The sequence below is a fragment of the Hyla sarda genome, unplaced genomic scaffold, assembly GCF_029499605.1.
Source record: "Hyla sarda isolate aHylSar1 unplaced genomic scaffold, aHylSar1.hap1 scaffold_557, whole genome shotgun sequence".
Lineage (NCBI taxonomy): Eukaryota > Metazoa > Chordata > Amphibia > Anura > Hylidae > Hyla > Hyla sarda.
In genome coordinates this window covers 125128-148340 of record NW_026610569.1, presented here as the reverse complement: position 1 = coordinate 148340, position 23213 = coordinate 125128, and the positions used below count along the sequence as shown (strand labels likewise).

Below are 23213 nucleotides of genomic sequence, written 5' to 3'. Positions count from 1 at the left end.
TGTCCCCTATTCCTTGTAGATCATGTCCCACCTATTCCTTGTAGATCATGCCCCCTATTCCTTGTAGATCATGTCCCACCCTTTCCTTGTAGATCATGTCCCCTATTCCTTGTAGATCATGCCCCCTATTCCTTGTAGATCATGTCCCACCCTTTCCTTGTAGATCATGTCCCCTATTCCTTGTAGATCATGTCCCACCCTTTCCTTGTAGATCATGTCCCCTATTCCTTGTAGATCATGTCCCCTATTCCTTGTAGATCATGTCCCCTATTCCTTGTAGATCATGTCCCACCCTTTCCTTGTAGATCACGCCCCCTATTCCTTGTAGATCATGCCCCCTATTCCTTGTAGATCATGTCCCACCCATTCCTTGTAGATCATGTCCCCTATTCCTTGTAGATCATGCCCCCTATTCCTTGTAGATCATGTCCCCTATTCCTTGTAGATCATGCCCCCTATTCCTTGTAGATCATGTCCCCTATTCCTTGTAGATCATGCCCCCTATTCCTTGTAGATCATGTCCCACCCTTTCCTTGTAGATCATGTCCCCTATTCCTTGTAGATCATGTCCCCTATTCCTTGTAGAACATGTCCCACCCTTTCCTTGCAGATCATGTCCCCTATTCCATGTAGATCATGTCCCACCCTTTCCTTGTAGATCATGTCCCCTATTCCTTGTAGATCATGTCCCCTATTCCTTGTAGATCATGTCCCCTATTCCTTGTAGATCATGCCCCCTATTCCTTGTAGATCATGTCCCACCCATTCCTTGTAGATCATGTCCCCTATTCCTTGTAGAACATGTCCCCTATTCCTTGTAGATCATGTCCCCTATTCCTTGTAGAACATGTCCCACCCTTTCCTTGTAGATCATGTCCCCTATTCCTTGTAGATCATGTCCCACCCTTTCCTTGTAGATCATGCCCCCTATTCCTTGTAGATCATGTCCCCTATTCCTTGTAGATCATATCTCACCCTTTCCTTGTAGAACATGTCCCACCCTTTCCTTGTAGATCATGTCCCCTATTCCTTGTAGATCATGTCCCACCCTTTCCTTGTAGATCATGTCCCCTATTCCTTGTAGATCATGTCCCACCCTTTCCTTGTAGATCATGTCCCCTATTCCTTGTAGATCATGTCCCACCCTTTCCTTGTAGATCATGTCCCCTATTCCTTGTAGATCATGTCCCCTATTCCTTGTAGATCATGTCCCCTATTCCTTGTAGATCATGCCCCCTATTCCTTGTAGATCATGTCCCACCCTATTCCTTGTAGATCATGTCCCCTATTCCTTGTAGATCATGTCCCCTATTCCTTGTAGATCATATCTCACCCTTTCCTTGTAGATCATGCCCCCTATTCCTTGTAGATCATGTCCCACCCTTTCCTTGTAGATCATGCCCCCTATTCCTTGTAGATCATGTCCCCTATTCCTTGTAGATCATATCTCACCCTTTCCTTGTAGAACATGTCCCACCCTTTCCTTGTAGATCATGTCCCCTATTCCTTGTAGATCATGTCCCCAATCCCTTGTAGAACATGTCTCACCCTTTCCTTGTAAATCATGTCCCACCCTTTCCTTGCAGATCATGTCCCCCATTGTTTTGTTGTCCCAACTGCTGTTTGTAAAATGTAGTAGGCATAAATGTAATCCAGTGAGTAGATCCAATCATTATGGAGGATTTCTCAACACATTCTACGGTTCAGGGGCGTCTGATACGTGAAGGTCCTGTAGACACTTGATGTCAGAATCTTTTCCCACAGTAACCCAGTGAGTCTATATTATTCCTCAGAGTCTGTCTCATCCCCGGTGTCTATCTCATTCTCCCCCCTGATGTCTATCTCATCCCCCCCCCCCCACCCATCCGGTGTCTATCTCATCTCTCGGTGTCTGTCTCTTTGGCTTCTAGCTCCTCATATAGCTACTTCAGAACAATGTCACATTTGCAGTATTTTGGGAAATGTCCTGGTTCTCCTGTCTCCTTGCCTCTCTATTCTTCCTTTCATGAGGACTGGGGCAGGGGACAAGATCAAACCCCAGGAGCCTCATATTAGGGACTGGTGTCCATTTATACAAGAATAAAAGAGGAGAATGGGGGGTTCATGCTTCTGTATAAATATATAAATAGGTAAAAGCACTGTGCGGGGGTGCGGAGCGTGAGGTGTGGGGTCTCCCGCTTGGTGACCAGGGTACTGTACATGTGGTCTTCAGGATACTTGAGTCGTTCATCTATGTCCCAGTCTTATAAATATGCAGTGAAAAAGCTGCAGTGTAGGGGCCATGTAACTTATAAGTGGTGCTTAGTATGTGCTGCTCACATGGGGGTCATCCGGGGTCTCACATCTTCAGATACTCTTTATTCTCTGCTTTTCACCACTGTATTTATATGTAAAAAAGTATCCTGAAGACAGACGATAGGTCTAAGCCCTACTGAGCCTGAGAGGGTCACATATTGGTGTGGTGGTTGCCCATGCACAGTCACTTTCCAACAACCAGTTATCCGTAGGGGTCTTAGTGATGACGTTTAATGGACAGGGTATAGAAGTCATTAAAGAACCCCCTTTAACATGAAAGTGCTCCCCACATACGGTCGTGTAGACATCTCTGTTACCCTCCCCCCCCCCCCCCCCCAGTACTGCACAACTTTTGACATCCATTGGGTTTGGAAGGTCTTCACCCACCAGGTTACTATGGCTCCACCTAATGAACATGTTGGGCTGTATAAAAGGGTTAACACACATATATGGATTGGCAGCCATGGATCCTCAGGAGCCGCAGGCGTGGGGGTGACGGATCACATCTGTAAGTGGTTTGGCTGAATGAGTGAGGTACGTTGTGGTCTTAATACTGATAACAGGCTCGTGGAGCGGTTCTGCGGTGCTCTCCAGGGCTCAGTATCTGAGGGCACAGGGTCCCCCATGTTCTTCCTGAGCCCCAACAGATGTCACAGCTGAAAGTTACTTAAACTGAAGATGGAAACGCTTTGTCCTTCCTCTTACACAGGGAACGGTCTCCTCAGAAGGACAGAACCGATGGGGTCTATTCCAGGTCCACCTCCCCCTCATAGAGAAGAATTCCATTGAAGATGGTCAGGGGCTCGTCAGAATAGGCCAGACGGCCGGTCACCAGGTCGATACAGATGGTTTCCCCAGCGTTCAGCTGCAGAATAATGTTAAAGACAGCCAGGGCACCAGGGGGCGTCTTGTTCTCCACTAGAGGCTTCTTCTCCAGGCCCTCAGGCTCATAACCAGCAGAGTCCACACGGGCGATGCCGATGTTTGATTTGGAGAGGACGGCTTCAATCTTCTCATTGTTGTAGCCTGTTAATATGGCGCTGAAGTAGTATCGTCCGGCCACAGGTGCGGTGAAGATACCTGCGGAAAATAGAGTTGTTACTGGAAGGAATGTGCATGGTTAATAAAACTGTGGAAAGAAGTCCAGTCAAATGGATGATGAGAGTTGGGAAGGTCCTTGACCCTTCATTATTCCCATCAGGACCCTTCATTATTCCCATCAGGACCCTTCATTATTCCCATCAGGACCCTTCATTATTCCCATCAGGACCCTTCATTATTCCCATCAGGACCCTTCATTACTCCCAACAGGACCCTTCATTACACCCATCAGGACCCTTCATTATTCGCATCAGGAACCTTCATTATACCCATCAGGATCCTTTATTATACCCATCAGGACCCTTCATTATACCCATCAGGACCTTCCATTATATTCATCAGGACCCTTCATTATACCCATCAGGACCCTTCAATATACCCATCAGGACCCTTCATTATTCCCATCAGGACCCTTCATTATTCCCATCAGGACCCTTCATTATACCCATTTATTTATTTTATTTATATAGCGCTTACAGATTCCGCAGTGCTTAATACCCATCAGGACCCTTTATTATACCCATCAGGACCCTTCAATATACCCATCAGGACCCTTCATTTTACCCATCAGGACCCTTCATTATTCCCATCAGGACCGTTCATTATACCCATGTATTTATTTTATTTATATAGCGCTTACAGATTCCGCAGTGCTTAATACCCATCAGGACCCTTCATTATACCCATCAGGACCCTTCATTATTCCCATCAGGACCCTTCATTATACCCATTTATTTATTTTATTTATATAGCGCCTACAGATTCCGCAGAGCTTAATACCCATCAGGACCCTTCATTATACCCATCAGGACCTTCCATTATATCCATCAGGACCCTTCATTATACCCATCAGGACCCTTCAATATACCCATCAGGACCCTTCATTATACCCATCAGGACCCTTCATTATACCCATCAGGACCCTTCATTATTCCCATGAGGACCCTTCATTATACCCATCAGGACCTTTCATTATACCCATCAGGACCCTTCATTATTCCCATCAGGACCCTTCATTATTCCCATGAGGACCCTTCATTATACCCATCAGGACCCTTCATTATACCCATCAGGACCCTTCATTATTCCCATCAGGACCCTTCATTATACCCATTTATTTATTTTATTTATATAGCGCCTACAGATTCCGCAGAGCTTAATACCCATCAGGACCCTTCAATATACCCATCAGGACCCTTCAATATAGCCATCAGGACCCTTCATTATACCCATCAGGACACTTCATTATACCCATCAGGACCCTTCATTATTCCCATGAGGACCCTTCATTATACCCATCAGGACCCTTCATTATTCCCATGAGGACCCTTCATTATACCCATCAGGACCTTTCATTATACCCATCAGGACCCTTCAGAACCCTTTTATTTATCATTCACCTCGTCCATGTTGGAATGAAAACTCAGCTCAGAAAGAGAGACACACACACACACACAGAGAGACACACAGAGAGAGAGAGAGACACACAGAGAGAGAGACACACAGAGAGAGAGACACATACACTGAGACAGACACACACACAGAGAGACACATACACAGAGACACACACACAGAGAGACACATACACAGAGACAGACACACAGAGAGACACACACACACACAGAGACACAGAGAGACACACACACAGAGACACACACACAGAGACAGACACACAGAGACACACACACACACAGAGACACAGAGACACAGAGAGACACACACACAGAGACAGACACAAACACAGAGACATACACACACAGAGAGAGAGACAGACAGAGAGAGAGAGAGAGACACACACAGAGACAGACACACACAGACACACAGAGACAGGCACACACACAGACAGACACACACACAAACAGAGAGACACACACACACACACAGAGAGACACACAGAGACAGACACACACACAGACACACACAGAGAATGACCATGGTGGGTGCATACGGCTGACCGGCAAGAGGGTCTCACACATTTGTTTTCGTGTAACCCCTCCTCTCTGTCCACAGCCTGTAACCCCTCCTCTCTGCCTGCAGCCTGTAACCCCTCCTCTCTGCCTGCAGCCTGTAACCCCTCCTCTCTGCCCACAGCCTGTAACCCCTCCTCTCTGCTCGCAGCCTGTAACCCCTCCTCTCTGCTCGCAGCCTGTAACCCCTCCTCTCTGTCCACAGCCTGTAACCCCTCCTCTCTGCTCGCAGCCTGTAACCCCTCCTCTCTGTCCACAGTCTGTGACCCCTCCTCTCTGCCCGCAGCCTGTAACCCCTCCTCTCTGCCCACAGCCTGTAACCCCTCCTCTCTGTCCACAGCCTGTAACCCCTCCTCTCTGTCCGCAGCCTGTAACCCCTCCTCTCTGCTCGCAGCCTGTAACCTCCTCCTCTCTGCTCGCAGCCTGTAACCCCTCCTCTCTGCCCGCAGCCTGTAACCCCTCCTCTCTGTCCGCAGCCTGTAACCCCTCCTCTCTGCTCGCAGCCTGTAACCTCCTCCTCTCTGCTCGCAGCCTGTAACCCCTCCTCTCTGTCCACAGCCTGTAACCCCTCCTCTCTGTCCGCAGCCTGTAACCCCTCCTCTCTGCTCGCAGCCTGTAACCTCCTCCTCTCTGCTCGCAGCCTGTAACCCCTCCTCTCTGCCCGCAGCCTGTAACCCCTCCTCTCTGTCCGCAGCCTGTAACCCCTCCTCTCTGCTCGCAGCCTGTAACCTCCTCCTCTCTGCTCGCAGCCTGTAACCCCTCCTCTCTGCCCGCAGCCTGTAACCCCTCCTCTCTGCCCGCAGCCTGTAACCCCTTCCTCTCTGCTCGCAACCTGTAACCCCTCCTCTCTGCCCACAGCCTGTAACCCCTCCTCTCTGTCCGCAGCCTGTAACCCCTCCTCTCTGCTCGCAGCCTGTAACCTCCTCCTCTCTGTCCACAGCCTGTAACCTCCTCCTCTCTGTCCGCAGCCTGTAACCCCTCCTCTCTGCTCGCAGCCTGTAACCCCTCCTCTCTGCCCGCAGCCTGTAACCCCTCCTCTCTGCCCGCAGCCTGTAACCCCTTCCTCTCTGCTCGCAACCTGTAACCCTTCTCTCTGTCCACAGCCTGTAACCCCTCCTCTCTGTCCGCAGCCTGTAACCCCTCCTCTCTGCTCGCAGCCTGTAACCTCCTCCTCTCTGCACGCAGCCTGTAACCCCTCCTCTCTGCTCGCAGCCTGTAACCCCTCCTCTCTGCCCGCAGACTGTAATCCCTCCTCTCTGCCCGCATTCTGTAACCCCTTCCTCTCTGCTCGCAACCTGTAACCCCTCCTCTCTGCCCGCAGCCTGTAACCCCTTCCTCTCTGCCCACAGCCTGTAACCCCTCCTCTCTGCCTGCAGCCTGTAACCCCTCCTCTCTTCCCACAGTCTGTGACCCCTCCTCTCTGCCCGCAGCCTGTAACCCCTCCTCTCTGCCCACAGCCTGTGACCCCTCCTCTCTGCCCGCAGTCTGTAACCCCCTCCTCTCTGCCCACAGCCTGTAACCCCTCCTCTCTGCCCACAGCCTGTAACCCCTCCTCTCTGCCCACAGTCTGTAACCCCTCCTCTCTGCCCACAGCCTGTAACCCCTCCTCTCTGCCCACAGCCTGTAACCCCTCCTCTCTGCCCACAGCCTGTAACCCCTCCTCTCTGCCCACAGCCTGTAACCCCTCCTCTCTGCTCGCAGCCTGTAACCCCTAATCTCTGCCCGCAGCCTGTAACCCCTCCTCTATGCTCGCAGCCTGTAACCCCTCCTCTCTGCCCACAGCCTGTAACCCCTCCTCTCTGCTCGCAGCCTGTAACCCCTAATCTCTGCCCGCAGCCTGTAAAACCTTCCTCTCTGCCCGGAGCCTGTAACCCCTTCCTCTCTGCCCTCAGCCTGTGACCCCTCCTCTCTGCTCCCAGCCTGTAACCCCTTCCTCTCTGCCCACAGCCTGTAACCCCTCCTCTCTGCCCGCAGCCTGTAACCCCTCCTCTCTGCCCACAGCCTGTGACCCCTCCTCTCTGCTCGCAACCTGTAACCCCTCCTCTCTGCCCGCAGCCTGTAACCCCTCCTCTCTGCCCGCAGCTTGTAACCCCTCCTCTCTGCCCACAGCCTGTAACCCCTCCTCTCTGCTCGCAACCTGTAACCCCTCCTCTCTGCCAGCAGCCTGTAACCCCTCCTCTCTGCCCGCAGCCTGTAACCCCTCCTCTCTGCCCGCAGCTTAAAACCCCTCCTCTCTGCCCACAGCCTATAACCCCTCCTCTCTGCTCACAGCCTGTAACCCCTTCCTCTCTGCCCGCAGCCTGTTACCCCCTCCTCTCTGCTTGCAGCCTGTAACCCCCTCCTCTCTGGCCGCTGCCTGTAACCGCTTGCTCTCTGTCCACAGCCTGTAACCCCTCCTCTCTGCTCGCAGCCTGTAACCCCTCCTCTCTGTCCACAGTCTGTGACCCCTCCTCTCTGCCCGCAGCCTGTAACCCCTCCTCTCTGCCCGCAGCCTGTAACCCCTCCTCTCTGTCCACAGCCTGTAACCCCTCCTCTCTGTCCGCAGCCTGTAACCCCTCCTCTCTGCTCGCAGCCTGTAACCCCTCCTCTCTGCTCACAGCCTGTAACCCCTTCCTCTCTGCTCGCAACCTGTAACCCCTCCTCTCTGCCCACAGCCTGTAACCCCTCCTCTCTGTCCACAGCCTGTAACCCTTCCTCTCTGTCCGCAGCCTGTAACCCCTCCTCTATGCTCGCAGCCTGTAACCTCCTCCTCTCTGCCCGCAGCCTGTAACCCCTCCTCTCTGCTCGCAGCCTGTAACCCCTCCTCTCTGCCCGCAGACTGTAACCCCTCCTCTCTGCCCGCAGCCTGTAACCCCTTCCTCTCTGCTCGCAACCTGTAACCCCTCCTCTCTGCCCACAGCCTGTAACCCCTCCTCTCTGCCCACAGCCTGTAACCCCTCCTCTCTGCCTGCAGCCTGTAACCCCTCCTCTCTGCCCCCAGCCTGTAACCCCTTCTCTCTGCCTGCAGCCTGTAACCCCTCCTCTCTGCCCGCAGCCTGTAACCCCTCATCTCTGCCCGCAGCCTGTAACACCTTCCTCTCTGCCCGCAGCCGGTAACCCCTCCTCTCTGCCTGCAGCCTGTAACCCCTCCTCTCTGCCCCCAGCCTGTAACCCCTCCTCTCTACCTGCAGCTTTGTAACCCCTCCTCTCTGCCCGCAGCCTGTAATCCCTCATCTCTGCCCGCAGCCTGTAACCCCTCCTCTCTGCCCACAGTCTGTAACCCCTCCTCTCTGCCCACAGCCTGTAACCCCTCCTCTCTGCCCACAGCCTGTAACCCCTCCTCTCTGCTCGCAGCCTGTAACCCCTCCTCTCTGCCCGCAGCCTGTAACCCCTCCTCTCTGCCCGCAGCTTATAACCCCTCCTCTCTGCCCACAGCCTATAACCCCTCCTCTCTGCTCGCAGCCTGTAACCCCTTCCTCTCTGCCCGCAGCCTGTTACCCCCTCCTCTCTGCTTGCAGCCTGTAACCCCCTCCTCTCTGGCCGATGCCTGTAACCGCTTGCTCTCTGTCCACAGCCTGTAACCCCTCCTCTCTGCTCGCCGCCTGTAACCCCTCCTCTCTGTCCACAGTCTGTGACCCCTCCTCTCTGTCCGCAGCCTGTAACCCCTCCTCTCTGCTCGCAGCCTGTAACCTCCTCCTCTCTGCACGCAGCCTGTAACCCCTCCTCTCTGCTCGCAGCCTGTAACCCCTCCTCTCTGCCCGCAGACTGTAATCCCTCCTCTCTGCCCGCATTCTGTAACCCCTTCCTCTCTGCTCGCAACCTGTAACCCCTCCTCTTTGCCCGCAGCCTGTAACCCCTTCCTCTCTGCCCACAGCCTGTAACCCCTCCTCTCTGCCTGCAGCCTGTAACCCCTCCTCTCTGCCCACAGTCTGTGACCCCTCCTCTCTGCCCGCAGCCTGTAACCCCTCCTCTCTGCCCACAGCCTGTGACCCCTCCTCTCTGCCCGCAGTCTGTAACCCCCTCCTCTCTGCCCACAGCCTGTAACCCCTCCTCTCTGCCCACAGCCTGTGACCCCCTCCTCTCTGCCCACAGTCTGTAACCCCTCCTCTCTGCCCACAGCCTGTAACCCCTCCTCTCTGCCCACAGCCTGTAACCCCTCCTCTCTGCCCACAGCCTGTAACCCCTCCTCTCTGCTCGCAGCCTGTAACCCCTAATCTCTGCCCGCAGCCTGTAAAACCTTCCTCTCTGCCCGCAGCCTGTAACCCCTTCCTCTCTGCCCTCAGCCTGTGACCCCTCCTCTCTGCTCCCAGTCTGTAACCCCTTCCTCTCTGTCCACAGCCTGTAACCCCTCCTCTCTGCCCGCAGCCTGTAACCCCTCCTCTCTGCCCACAGCCTGTGACCCCTCCTCTCTGCTCGCAACCTGTAACCCCTCCTCTCTGCCCGCAGCCTGTAACCCCTCCTCTCTGCCCGCAGCTTGTAACCCCTCCTCTCTGCCCACAGCCTGTAACCCCTCCTCTCTGCTCGCAACCTGTAACCCCTCCTCTCTGCCAGCAGCCTGTAACCCCTCCTCTCTGCCCGCAGCCTGTAACCCCTCCTCTCTGCCCGCAGCTTAAAACCCCTCCTCTCTGCCCACAGCCTATAACCCCTCCTCTCTGCTCACAGCCTGTAACCCCTTCCTCTCTGCCCGCAGCCTGTTACCCCCTCCTCTCTGCTTGCAGCCTGTAACCCCCTCCTCTCTGGCCGCTGCCTGTAACCGCTTGCTCTCTGTCCACAGCCTGTAACCCCTCCTCTCTGCTCGCAGCCTGTAACCCCTCCTCTCTGTCCACAGTCTGTGACCCCTCCTCTCTGCCCGCAGCCTGTAACCCCTCCTCTCTGCCCGCAGCCTGTAACCCCTCCTCTCTGTCCACAGCCTGTAACCCCTCCTCTCTGTCCGCAGCCTGTAACCCCTCCTCTCTGCTCGCAGCCTGTAACCCCTCCTCTCTGCTCACAGCCTGTAACCCCTTCCTCTCTGCTCGCAACCTGTAACCCCTCCTCTCTGCCCACAGCCTGTAACCCCTCCTCTCTGTCCACAGCCTGTAACCCTTCCTCTCTGTCCGCAGCCTGTAACCCCTCCTCTATGCTCGCAGCCTGTAACCTCCTCCTCTCTGCCCGCAGCCTGTAACCCCTCCTCTCTGCTCGCAGCCTGTAACCCCTCCTCTCTGCCCGCAGACTGTAACCCCTCCTCTCTGCCCGCAGCCTGTAACCCCTTCCTCTCTGCTCGCAACCTGTAACCCCTCCTCTCTGCCCACAGCCTGTAACCCCTCCTCTCTGCCCACAGCCTGTAACCCCTCCTCTCTGCCTGCAGCCTGTAACCCCTTCCTCTCTGCCCGCAGCCTGTAACACCTCCTCTCTGCCCGCAGCCTGTAACCCCTCCTCTCTGCCCGCAGCCTGTAACCGCTCCTCTCTGCCTGCAGCCTGTAACCCCTCCTCTCTGCCCGCAGCCTGTAACCCCTCATCTCTGCCCGCAGCCTGTAACACCTTCCTCTCTGCCCGCAGCCGGTAACCCCTCCTCTCTGCCCGCAGCCTGTAACCCCTCCTCTCTGCCTGCAGCCTGTAACCCCTCCTCTCTGCCCCCAGCCTGTAACCCCTCCTCTCTACCTGCAGCTTTGTAACCCCTCCTCTCTGCCCGCAGCCTGTAATCCCTCATCTCTGCCCGCAGCCTGTAACCCCTCCTCTCTGCCCACAGTCTGTAACCCCTCCTCTCTGCCCACAGCCTGTAACCCCTCCTCTCTGCCCACAGCCTGTAACCCCTCCTCTCTGCTCGCAGCCTGTAACCCCTCCTCTCTGCCCGCAGCCTGTAACCCCTCCTCTCTGCCCGCAGCTTATAACCCCTCCTCTCTGCCCACAGCCTATAACCCCTCCTCTCTGCTCGCAGCCTGTAACCCCTTCCTCTCTGCCCGCAGCCTGTTACCCCCTCCTCTCTGCTTGCAGCCTGTAACCCCCTCCTCTCTGGCCGATGCCTGTAACCGCTTGCTCTCTGTCCACAGCCTGTAACCCCTCCTCTCTGCTCGCCGCCTGTAACCCCTCCTCTCTGTCCACAGTCTGTGACCCCTCCTCTCTGCCCGCAGCCTGTAACCCCTCCTCTCTGCCCGCAGCCTGTAACCCCTCCTCTCTGTCCACAGCCTGTAACCCCTCCTCTCTGTCCGCAGCCTGTAACCCCTCCTCTCTGCTCGCAGCCTGTAACCTCCTCCTCTCTGCCCGCAGCCTGTAACCCCTCCTCTCTGCTCGCAGCCTGTAACCCCTTCCTCTCTGCTTGCAACCTGTAACCCCTCCTCTCTGCCCACAGCCTGTAACCCCTCCTCTCTGTCCACAGCCTGTAACCCCTCCTCTCTGCCTGCAGCCTGTAACCCCTTCCTCTCTGCCCGCAGCCTGTAACCCCTCCTCTCTGCCCGCAGCCTGTAACCCCTCCTCTCTTCCCGCAGCCTGTAACCCCTCCTCTCTGTCCACAGCCTGTAACCCCTCCTCTCTGTCCGCAGCCTGTAACCCCTCCTCTCTGCTCGCAGCCTGTAACCTCCTCCTCTCTGCCCGCAGCCTGTAACCCCTCCTCTCTGCTCGCAGCCTGTAACCCCTTCCTCTCTGCTCGCAACCTGTAACCCCTCCTCTCTGCCCACAGCCTGTAACCCCTCCTCTCTGTCCACAGCCTGTAACCCCTCCTCTCTGTCCGCAGCCTGTAACCCCTCCTCTATGCTCGCAGCCTGTAACCTCCTCCTCTCTGCCCGCAGCCTGTAACCCTTCCTCTCTGCTCGCAGCCTGTAACCCCTCCTCTCTGCCCGCAGACTGTAACACCTCCTCTCTGCCTGCAGCCTGTAACCCCTTCCTCTCTGCTCGCAACCTGTAAGCCCTCCTCTCTGCTCGCAGCCTGTAACCCCTTCCTCTCTGCCCACAGCCTGTAACCCCTCCTCTCTGCCCGCAGCCTGTAACCCCTCCTCTCTGCCCACAGCCTGTGACCCCTCCTCTCTGCTCGCAACCTGTAACCCCTCCTCTCTGCCCGCAGCCTGTAACCCCTCCTCTCTGCCCGCAGCCTGTAACCCCTCCTTTCTGCCCGCAGCTTGTAACCCCTCCTCTCTGCCCACAGCCTGTAACCCCTCCTCTCTGCTCGCAACCTGTAACCCCTCCTCTCTGCCCGCAGCCTGTAACCCCTCCTCTCTGCCCGCAGCCTGTAACCCCTCCTCTCTGCCCGCAGCTTGCAACCCCTCCTCTCTGCCCACAGCCTGTAACCCCTCCTCTCTGCTCGCAGCCTGTAACCCCTTCCTCTCTGCCCGCAGCCTGTTACCCCCTCCTCTCTGCTTGCAGCCTGTAACCCCCTCCTCTCTGGCCGCTGCCTGTAACCGCTTCCTCTCTGGCCGCTGCCTGTAACCCCTCCTATTTGGACGCTGCCTGTAACCCCTTACTCTCGGCCGGCAGCCTGTAACCCCTCCTCTCTGCCCGCAGCCTGTAACACCTTCCTCTCTGCCTGCAGCCTGTAACACCTTCCTCTCTGCCCGCAGCTTGTAACCCCTCCTCTCTGCCCACAGCCTGTAACCCCTCCTCTCTGCTCGCAACCTGTAACCCCTCCTCTCTGCCCGCAGCCTGTAACCCCTCCTCTCTGCCCGCAGCCTGTAACCCCTCCTCTCTGCCCGCAGCTTGCAACCCCTCCTCTCTGCCCACAGCCTGTAACCCCTCCTCTCTGCTCGCAGCCTGTAACCCCTTCCTCTCTGCCCGCAGCCTGTTACCCCCTCCTCTCTGCTTGCAGCCTGTAACCCCCTCCTCTCTGGCCGCTGCCTGTAACCGCTTCCTCTCTGGCCGCTGCCTGTAACCCCTCCTATTTGGACGCTGCCTGTAACCCCTTACTCTCGGCCGGCAGCCTGTAACCCCTCCTCTCTGCCTGCAGCCTGTAACACCTTCCTCTCTGCCCGCAGCCTGTAACCCCTCCTCTCTGCCTGCAGCCTGTAACACCTTCCTCTCTGCCCGCAGCCTGTAACCCCTTCCTCTCTGCCTGCAGCCTGTAACCCCTTCCTCTCTGGCTGCTGCCTGTAAACCCTCCTCTCTGGCCACTGCCTGTAGCCCCTCCTCTCTGGCCACTGCCTGTAATCCCTTCCTCTCTGCCCGCAGCCTGTAACCCCTCCTCTCTGCCTGCAGCCTGTAACCCCTCCTCTCTGCCCGCAGCCTGTAACCCCTCATCTCTGCCCGCAGCCTGTAACACCTTCCTCTCTGCCCGCAGCCTGTAACCCCTCCTCTCTGCCCGCAGCCTGTAACCCCTCCTCTCTGCCTGCAGCCTGTAACCCCTCCTCTCTGCTCGCAGCCTGTAACCCCTCCTCTCTGCCCACAGCCTGTAACCCCTCCTCTCTACCCACAGCCTGTAACCCCTCCTCTCTGCCCGCAGCCTGTAACCCCTCCTCTCTGCCTGCAGCCTGTAACCCCTCCTCTCTGCCCCCAGCCTGTAACCCCTCCTCTCTGCCCCCAGCCTGTAACCCCTCCTCTCTGCCTGCAGCCTGTAACCCCTCCTCTCTGCCCCCAGCCTGTAACCCCTCCTCTCTGTCCGCAGCCTGTAACCCCTCCTCTATGCTCGCAGCCTGTAACCCCTCCTCTCTGCTCGCAACCTGTAACCCCTCCTCTCTGCCCGCAGCCTGTAACCCCTCCTCTCTGTCCGCAGCCTGTAACCCCTCCTCTATGCTCGCAGCCTGTAACCTCCTCCTCTCAGCCCGCAGCCTGTAACCCCTCCTCTCTGCTTGCAGCCTGTAACCCCTCCTCTCTGCCCGCAGACTGTAAACCCTCCTTTCTGCCTGCAGCCTGTGACCCCTCCTCTCTGCTCGCAGCCTGTAACCCCTTCCTCTCTGCTCGCAGCCTGTAACCCCTCCTCTCTGCCCGCAGCCTGTAACCCCTCCTCTCTGCCCACAGCCTGTGACCCCTCCTCTCTGCACGCAACCTGTAACCCCTCCTCTCTGCCCGCAGCCTGTAACCCCTCCTCTCTGCCTGCAGCCTGTAACCCCGCCTTTCTGCCCGCAGCTTGTAACCCCTCCTCTCTGCCCACAGCCTGTAACTCCTTCTCTCTGCTCGCAACCTGTAACCCCTCCTCTCTGCCCGCAGCCTGTAACCCCTCCTCTCTGCCCGCAGCCTGTAACCCCTCCTCTCTGCCCGCAGCTTGTAACCCCTCCTCTCTGCCCACAGCCTGTAACCCCTCCTCTCTGCTCGCAGCCTGTAACCCCTTCCTCTCTGCCCGCAGCCTGTTACCCCCTCCTCTCTGCTTGCAGCCTGTAACCCCCTCCTCTCTGGCCGCTGCCTGTAACCGCTTCCTCTCTGGCCGCTGCCTGTAACCCCTCCTATTTGGACGCTGCCTGTAACCCCTTACTCTCGGCCGGCAGCCTGTAACCCCTCCTCTCTGCCTGCAGCCTGTAACACCTTCCTCTCTGCCCGCAGCCTGTAACCCCTCCTCTCTGCCTGCAGCCTGTAACACCTTCCTCTCTGCCCACAGCCTGTAACCCCTTCCTCTCTGGCTGCTGCCTGTAAACTCTCCTCTCTGGCCACTGCCTGTAGCCCCTCCTCTCTGGCCACTGCCTGTAATCCCTTCCTCTCTGCCCGCAGCCTGTAACCCCTCCTCTCTGCCTGCAGCCTGTAACCCCTTCCTCTCTGGCTGCTGCCTGTAAACTCTCCTCTCTGGCCACTGCCTGTAGCCCCTCCTCTCTGGCCACTGCCTGTAATCCCTTCCTCTCTGCCCGCAGCCTGTAACCCCTCCTCTCTGCCTGCAGCCTGTAACCCCTCCTCTCTGCACGCAGCCTGTAACCCCTCATCTCTGCCCGCAGCCTGTAACACCTTCCTCTCTGCCCGCAGCCTGTAACCCCTCCTCTCTGCCCGCAGCCTGTAACCCCTCCTCTCTGCCTGCAGCCTGTAACCCCTCCTCTCTGCCCCCAGCCTGTAACCCCTCCTCTCTGCCTGCAGCCTGTAACCCCTCCTCTCTGCCCCCAGCCTGTAACCCCTCCTCTCTACCTGCAGCCTGTAACCCCTCCTCTCTGCCCGCAGCCTGTAATTCCTCATCTCTGCCCGCAGCCTGTAACCCCTTCCTCTCTGCCCACAGCCTGTAACCCCTCCTCTCTGCCCGCAGCCGGTAACCCCTCCTCTCTGCCCACAGCCTGTGACCCCTCCTCTCTGCCCACAGCCTGTGACCCCTCCTCTCTGCCCGCAGCCTGTAACCCCTCCTCTCTGCCCACAGCCTGTGACCCCTCCTCTCTGCCCGCAGTCTGTAACCTCCTCCTCTCTGCAACAGCCAGTAACCCCTCCTCTCTGCCCACAGGCTGTGACCCCCTCCTCTCTGCCCGCAGTCTGTAACCCCTCCTCTCTGCCCACAGCCTGTAACCCCTCCTCTCTGCCCACAGCCTGTAACCCCTCCTCTCTGCCCGCAGCCTGTAACCCCTCCTCTCTGCCCGCAGCCTGTAACCCCTCCTCTCTGCTCGCAGCCTGTAACCCCTCCTCTCTGCCCGCAGCCTGTAACACCTTCCTCTCTGCCCGCAGCCTGTAACCTCTTCCTCTCTGTCCACAGCCTGTGACACCTCCTCTCTGCCCGCAGCCTCTAACCCCTCCTCTCTGCTCGCAGCCTGTAACCCTTTCCTCTCTGCCCTCAGCCTGTGACCCCTCCTCTCTGCTCGCAGCCTGTAACCCTTTCCTCTCTGCCCTCAGCCTGTGACCCCTCCTCTCTGCTCGCAACCTGTAATCCCTCATCTCTGCCCGCAGCCTGTAACCCCTTCCTCTCTGCCCACAGCCTGTAACCCCTTCCTCTCTGCCCACAGCCTGTAACCCCTCCTCTCTGCCCGCAGCCGGTAACCCCTCCTCTCTGCCCACAGCCTGAGACCCCTCCTCTCTGCCCACAGCCTGTGACCCCTCCTCTCTGCCCGCAGCCTGTAACCCCTCCTCTCTGCCCACAGCCTGTGACCCCTCCTCTCTGCCCGCAGTCTGTAACCCCCTCCTCTCTGCCACAGCCAGTAACCCCTCCTCTCTGCCCACAGGCTGTGACCCCCTCCTCTCTGCCCGCAGTCTGTAACCCCTCCTCTCTGCCCACAGCCTGTAACCCCTCCTCTCTGCCCACAGCCTGTGACCCCTCCTCTCTGCCCGCAGTCTGTAACCCCCTCCTCTCTGCCACAGCCAGTAACCCCTCCTCTCTGCCCACAGGCTGTGACCCCCTCCTCTCTGCCCACAGTCTGTAACCCCTCCTCTCTGCCCACAGCCTGTAACCCCTCCTCTCTGCCCACAGCCTGTAACCCCTCCTCTCTGCCCGCAGCCTGTAACCCCTTCCTCTCTGTCCACAGCCTGTGACCCCACCTCTCTGCCCGCAGCCTGTAACCCCTCCTCTCTGCTCGCAGCCTGTAACCCTTTCCTCTCTGCCCTCAGCCTGTGACCCCTCCTCTCTGCTCGCAGCCTGTAACCCCTTCCTCTCTGCCCACAGCCTGTAACCCCTCCTCTCTGCCCGCAGCCTGTAACCCCTCCTCTCTGCCCACAGCCTGTGACCCCTCCTCTCTGCTCGCAACCTGTAACCCCTCCTCTCTGCCCGCAGCCTGTAACCCCTCCTCTCTGCCCGCAGCCTGTAACCCCTCCTTTCTGCCCGCAGCTTGTAACCCCTCCTCTCTGCCCACAGCCTGTAACCCCTCCTCTCTGCTCACAACCTGTAACCCCTCCTCTCTGCCCGCAGCCTGTAACCCCTCCTCTCTGCCCGCAGCTTGTAACCCCTCCTCTCTGCCCACAGCCTGTAACCCCTCCTCTCTGCTCGCAGCCTGTAACCCCTTCCTCTCTGCCCGCAGCCTGTTACCCCCTCCTCTCTGCTTGCAGCCTGTAACCCCCTCCTCTCTGGCCGCTGCCTGTACCCGCTTCCTCTCTGGCCGCTGCCTGTAACCCCTCCTATTTGGACGCTGCCTGTAACCCCTTACTCTCGGCCGGCAGCCTGTAACCCCTCCTCTCTGCCTGCAGCCTGTAACACTTTCCTCTCTGCCCGCAGTCTGTAACCCCTCCTCTCTGCCTGCAGCCTGTAACCCCTTCCTCTCTGGCTGCTGCCTGTAAACCCTCCTCTCTGGCCACTGCCTGTAGCCCCTCCTCTCTGGCCACTGCCTGTAACCCCTTCCTCTCTGCCCGCAGCCTGTAACCCCTCCTCTCTGCCTGCAGCCTGTAACCCCTTCCCCTCTGCCCGCAGCCTGTAACCCCCTCCTCTCTGCCCGCAGCCTGTAACCCCTCCTCTCTGGCCGCTGCCTGTAACCCCTCCTCTCTGGCCACTGCTTGTAACCCTTTCCTCTCTGGCCGCTGCCTGTAACCCCTCCTCTCTGCCCGCAGCCTGTAACCCCTCCTCTCTGCCTGCAGCCTGTAACCCCTTCCTCTCTACCCGCAGCCTGTAACCCCCTCCTCTCTGCCTGCTGCCCGCAGTCTGTAACCCATTTTTCTTTGCCTGTAGCCTGTAAACCCCTCCCCTCTGCCCGCAGCCGGTAACCCCCTCCTCTCTGCCCACTGCCTGTAACCCCCTCCTCTCAGCCCGCAGCCTGTAACCCCCTTGTCTTTGCCTGCAGCCTGTAACCCACCCCCCTTCTCTCTGCCTGCAGCCTGTAACCCCCCCCCCCTTCTCTCTGCCTGCAACCTGATAGGTATTATCATTAGGGTCCTGGGATGGTGACTATTGTATCTGTGACTACACACACGGCTCTTCTTCTTTATGAGGAAATCTCTACTCACCTGTTGATGCATCATAGGCGTTCCCGTCATTTACCAAGAGTTTATCAAATCCAATAGTTCCCGGCTCAGTTAATGGATAAGTGAGAGCGGCCGAGAAAGAGACCTGAAGAAGATCAGCCGGCAAACCCATTGGACCTGAAATCACAATGTACAAGTGGTGATGTATATAATGTATATAGTGGTGATATCTGCTATAGTATATCAGTCTCACATATATTGTATATATTATACTATGAATCCAGCACATTATAGCCCTGGTATGCAGCCATAACTAGGACACCTTTACTCTGTATATCAGTCTCACCTTGTTCTCCTTGAAGTCCTATAAGAAAAAAGCAGAAATATTAGAATTACTGACAGATCTAGTGATAACCCCACAGACAATGTACAATATCCTCCAGGGGCCACAACCTGAACCTGACCTTAAAAACCTAAATACAATTGTAGTAAAATGAGACTCAACAGGTTCAGTTAAGGGTTGTAGATGTTCTCGTATCTTATGGGGAACCTCGACCCCAACGCTTATACACCCAATTAAATAAGATGTCACCTGACAAAATAAAGACACGTCCAACATGAGCCTAGTCACATGACCGTAACCTGAGTCCAGAAAACTTTATGAGGTCTGACCCTAACCACGACACTAACCCACAACCCACAACACTAACCCTCGACCCTCGACCCACGACCCTATCTAATGACCCATAACTCTAACCCACGACCCATAACCACGACACTAACCCACGACCCATAACCACGACACTAACCCACGACCCATAACTACCACACTAACCCACGACCCATAACCATGACACTAACCCATGACCCTAACCCACGACCCTATCTAATGACCCATAACACTAACCCACGACCCATAACCACGACCCTAACCCACGACCCATAACCACAACACTAACCCTCGACCCTAACCCACGACCCTATCTAATGACCCATAACACTAACCCACTACCCATAACCACGACCCTAACCCACGACCCATAACCACGACACTAACCCACGACCCATAACTACCACACTAACCCACGACCCATAACCATGACACTAACCCATGACCCTAACCCACGACCCTATCTAATGACCCATAACACTAACCCACGACCCATAACCACGACCCTAACCCACGACCCATAACCATAGCGCTAACCCTCGACCCTAACCCACGACCCTATCTAACGACCCATAACATTAGCCCACGACCCATAACCACGACACTAACCCACGACATTAACCCACGACCCATAACCACACTAACCCACGACCCATAACTACGACACATACCCACGACCCATAACCACGACCCTAACCCACGACCCATAACCACATCACTAACCCACGAACCTAACCCACGACCCATAACCACGACACTAACCCACGACCTTAACCCACGACCCTATCTAATGACCCATAACACTAACCCACGTCCCATAACCACAACCCTAACCCACGACCCATAACCACAACACTAACCATCGACCCATAACCACAACACTAACCCACGACCCAAAACTACAACACTAACCCACGTCCCATAACCACGACACTAACCCACGACCCATAACCACGACACTAACCCATGACCCTAACCCACGACCCATACCCATGACCCATAACCACGACACTAACCCACGACCCATAACCATGACACTAACCCATGACCCTAACCCACAACCCATAAACACGACACTAACCCATAACGACGACACTAACCCACGACCCAAAACCACGACACTAACCCCATGACCCATAACCACAACACTAACCCACGACCCATAACCATGACACTATCTAATGACCCATAACTACAACACTAAACCACGACCCATAACCACGACCCATAACCACAACACTAACCCACGACCCATAACCATGACACTAACCCATAACCATGACCCTAACCTGGGGTGGCCGCACATCATGGCCCCTCATGCAGCACATACATTAAAGTTGAACATGTCTCCTCACACCAGGATATAAACTCTTACCTGGTGGTCCAACAGGTCCTTCCTTTCCAGGAGCTCCATTTTTCCCAGGTGGTCCCTGTGGCCCTTGTGGACCTTGTGGCCCTGTTCTCCCAATTGGTCCTGGGGGCCCTGGTAAACCTGGGGGTCCTAATATAGAAAAATTATTTTTCATTTTGAATCCTGACACGAGGTGAATACATGTGATAAACATCTATTAGGCAGAGCTCACACATATCCAGAGAACAGGAAGAATAGGAACAATACGACAGAATCCTGACAGGAGCTTCTGGGCTCTATGGTGTGAACAGAGTTTAATAATATCTGTTGTGTAGAGTGTAATAATCTTGACATGTCCATGGGGGACGGGGAGACCATGTGTCCATGGGGGACGGGGAGACCATGTGTCCATGGGGGACGGGGAGACCATGCGTCCATGGGGGACGGGAAGATCATGTGCTCATGGGGGAACGGGGAGACCATGTGTCCATGGGGGACGGGGAGACCATGTGTCCATGGGGGACAGGGAGACCATGTGTCCATGGGGTGACGGGGAGACCATGTGTCCATGGGGTGACTGGGAGACCATGTGCCCTTGGGGTGACGGGGAGACCATGTGCCAATGGGGGACGGGGACACCATGTGTCCATGGGGTGACGGGGAGACCATGTGTCCATGGGAGACGGGGACACCATGTGTCCATGGGGTGACGGGGAGACCATGTGTCCATGGGAGACGGGGAGACCATGTGTCCATGGGGGACAGGGAGACCATGTTTCCATGGGGGACGGGAGAACATGTGTCCATGGGGGACGGAGAGACCATCTGTCCATGGGGGACTGGAAGACCATGTGTCCAAGGGGCATCGGGAGACCATGTGTCCATGGGGCAACCATGTGTCCATGGGGGACAGGGAGACCATGTGTCCATGGGGGACAGGGAGACCATGTGTCCATGGGGGACGGGGAGACCATGTGTCCATGGGGGATGGGGAGACCATGTATCCATGGGGAACGGGGAGACCATGTGTCCATGGGGGACAGGGAGACCATGTGTCCATGGGGGACGGGGAGACCATGTGTCCATGGGGGCGGGGAGACCATGTGTCCATGGGGGACGGGGAGACCATGTGTCCATGGGGTGACGGGGAGACCATGTATCCATGGAGGACGGGGAGACCAGGTGTCCATGGGGGACAGGGAGACCAGGTGTCCATGGGGGACAGGGAGACCATGTGTCCATGGGGTGACGGGGAGACCATGTGTCCATGGGGTGATGGGGGGACCATGTGTCCATGGGGGACGGGGAGACCATGTGTCCATGGGGGACGGGGAGACCATGTGTCCATGGGGGATGGGGAGACCATGTGTCCATGGGGGACTGGGAGACCATGTGTCCATGGGGGACAGGGAGACCATGTGTCCATGGGGGACAGGGAGACCATGTGTCCTTGGGGGACAGGGAGACCATGTGTCCATGGGGTGACGGGGAGACTATGTGTCCATGGGGTGACGGGGAGATCATGTGTCCATGGGGGACGGGGAGACCATGTGTCCATGGGGGACGGGGAGACCATGTGTCCATGGGGGACAGGGAGACCATGTGTCCATGGGGGACTGGGAGACCATGTGTCCATGGGGACGGGTAGACCATGTGTCCATGGGGGACGGGGAGACCATGTGTCCATGGGGGACGGGGAGACCATGTGTCCATGGGGGACGGGGAGACCATGTGTCCATGGGGGACGGGGAGACCATGTGTCCATGGGGTGACGGGGAGACTATGTGTCCATGGGGTGACGGGGAGATCATGTGTCCATGGGGGACGGGGAGACCATGTGTCCATGGGGGACGGGGAGACCATGTGTCCATGGGGACGGGAAGACCATGTGTCCATGGGGGACGGGGAGACCATGTGTCCATGGGGGACGGGGAGACCATGTGTCCATGGGGGACGGGGAGACCATGTGTCCATGGGGGACGGGGAGACCATGTGTCCATGGGGAGATAAATACCTTACCACTTACTCCTGCCCCAAGATGATTCCTCACAACCCCATTATGATACTATGTTCATCAACTCTAATGTATAATAGGCAAAATGGGCAACTGTCCAGGGCACAAGTCTGTAAGGGCATCAAGAAAAGAACTGCCCAAAAATCACAAGTGTGAACCTAGATTGTGGTTGGTGAGTCCAGTATGTTGGGGAACGTGCGGCTGGGTCTAATAAGGTTTTTTCAGACTTAGGACACTGCCTTACAGGGACAAAGGGGCTTCGGCACCGGCCCTTCTAATGCTCTTGCCCTCTGATGCCCTCACAGCTTGCCAGACATTTGCCTGAGCTCAGCAATCCTTCCAAAGTATAGGGGATAAGATGTCTGATCGTGGGGGTCATGCCACTGGGGACTCCCTCGATCTCCCTGCTGAACCCGGCTTTCGTTCAGAGCATCGGGTGCAGCACCGGAGGTTCGTGACGTCACGGCCACGCCCCCTCAATGCAGGTCCAGGCCCCCCTCCCATAGACTTGCATTGAGGGGGCGTGGCCGTAACGTTACGAGCCTCCGCCCTGCATCGCCAGGCATCCGTCAGTCTGTGTACGTCCCTGGTGCCATCCCATCTCTGCCCTCAGTGGGGTCAACAGGGCCAAACATTTGGGGTCTGACAGATTATTGGGGTCATAACCAGATTGAAGCCTGAACTGTCCCCTGAGGCACAATGGTCTCTCTAGTGACTTCCATGTGAGTGTATGGGGGAAGGATTTATTGCACGGACATATAGGCCCCCTCCTCCCCTGCAGGTAGGGTGCCACCTTTCTTGCCAAAAAATACCGACCATACAAATTTGCATAATTATATATGCGTGACATCACAGGCTACACATATGCGGGGAAATTTTGTCCTATTCTGACCCCTATAACTTTTTTATTTCTCCGTATACGGGGCCTGTATGGGGGTCATTTTTTGCACCCCGATCTGTAGTTTTTACCATTTTTGTTTTGATGGGATTTTTTTATCTCTTTTTTTTTTCCATAAAATTCGGGAGTTGCAGTTAGTTACCAACTACAACTCCCAGCATGCCCTTATACAGCCTGTGGCTCAGCAGCTGCCCCAAACGAGAACTACAACTCCCAGCATGCCCTTATACAGCCTGTGGCTCAGCAGCTGCCCCAAACGA

At 56.5% G+C, this 23213-nt stretch overlaps 1 protein-coding gene across 1 annotated transcript in view; it reads right to left on the bottom strand.

The window, feature by feature from the left end:
- Nucleotides 1–1355: 1355 nt before the first annotated feature.
- Nucleotides 1356–23213, bottom strand: part of EMILIN1 (elastin microfibril interfacer 1) — a 98322-nt gene continuing 76464 nt past the window's right edge. Inside the window, exons 5-8 of the mRNA XM_056554101.1 lie at nucleotides 20066–20191; nucleotides 18367–18384; nucleotides 18063–18197; nucleotides 1356–3375 (exon numbers count right to left, since the gene is read on the bottom strand). Coding sequence (XP_056410076.1) covers nucleotides 3041–3375; nucleotides 18063–18197; nucleotides 18367–18384; nucleotides 20066–20191 — 614 coding nt within the window. The 3' untranslated portion in view covers nucleotides 1356–3040. The remainder of the gene's footprint in view (nucleotides 3376–18062; nucleotides 18198–18366; nucleotides 18385–20065; nucleotides 20192–23213) is intronic.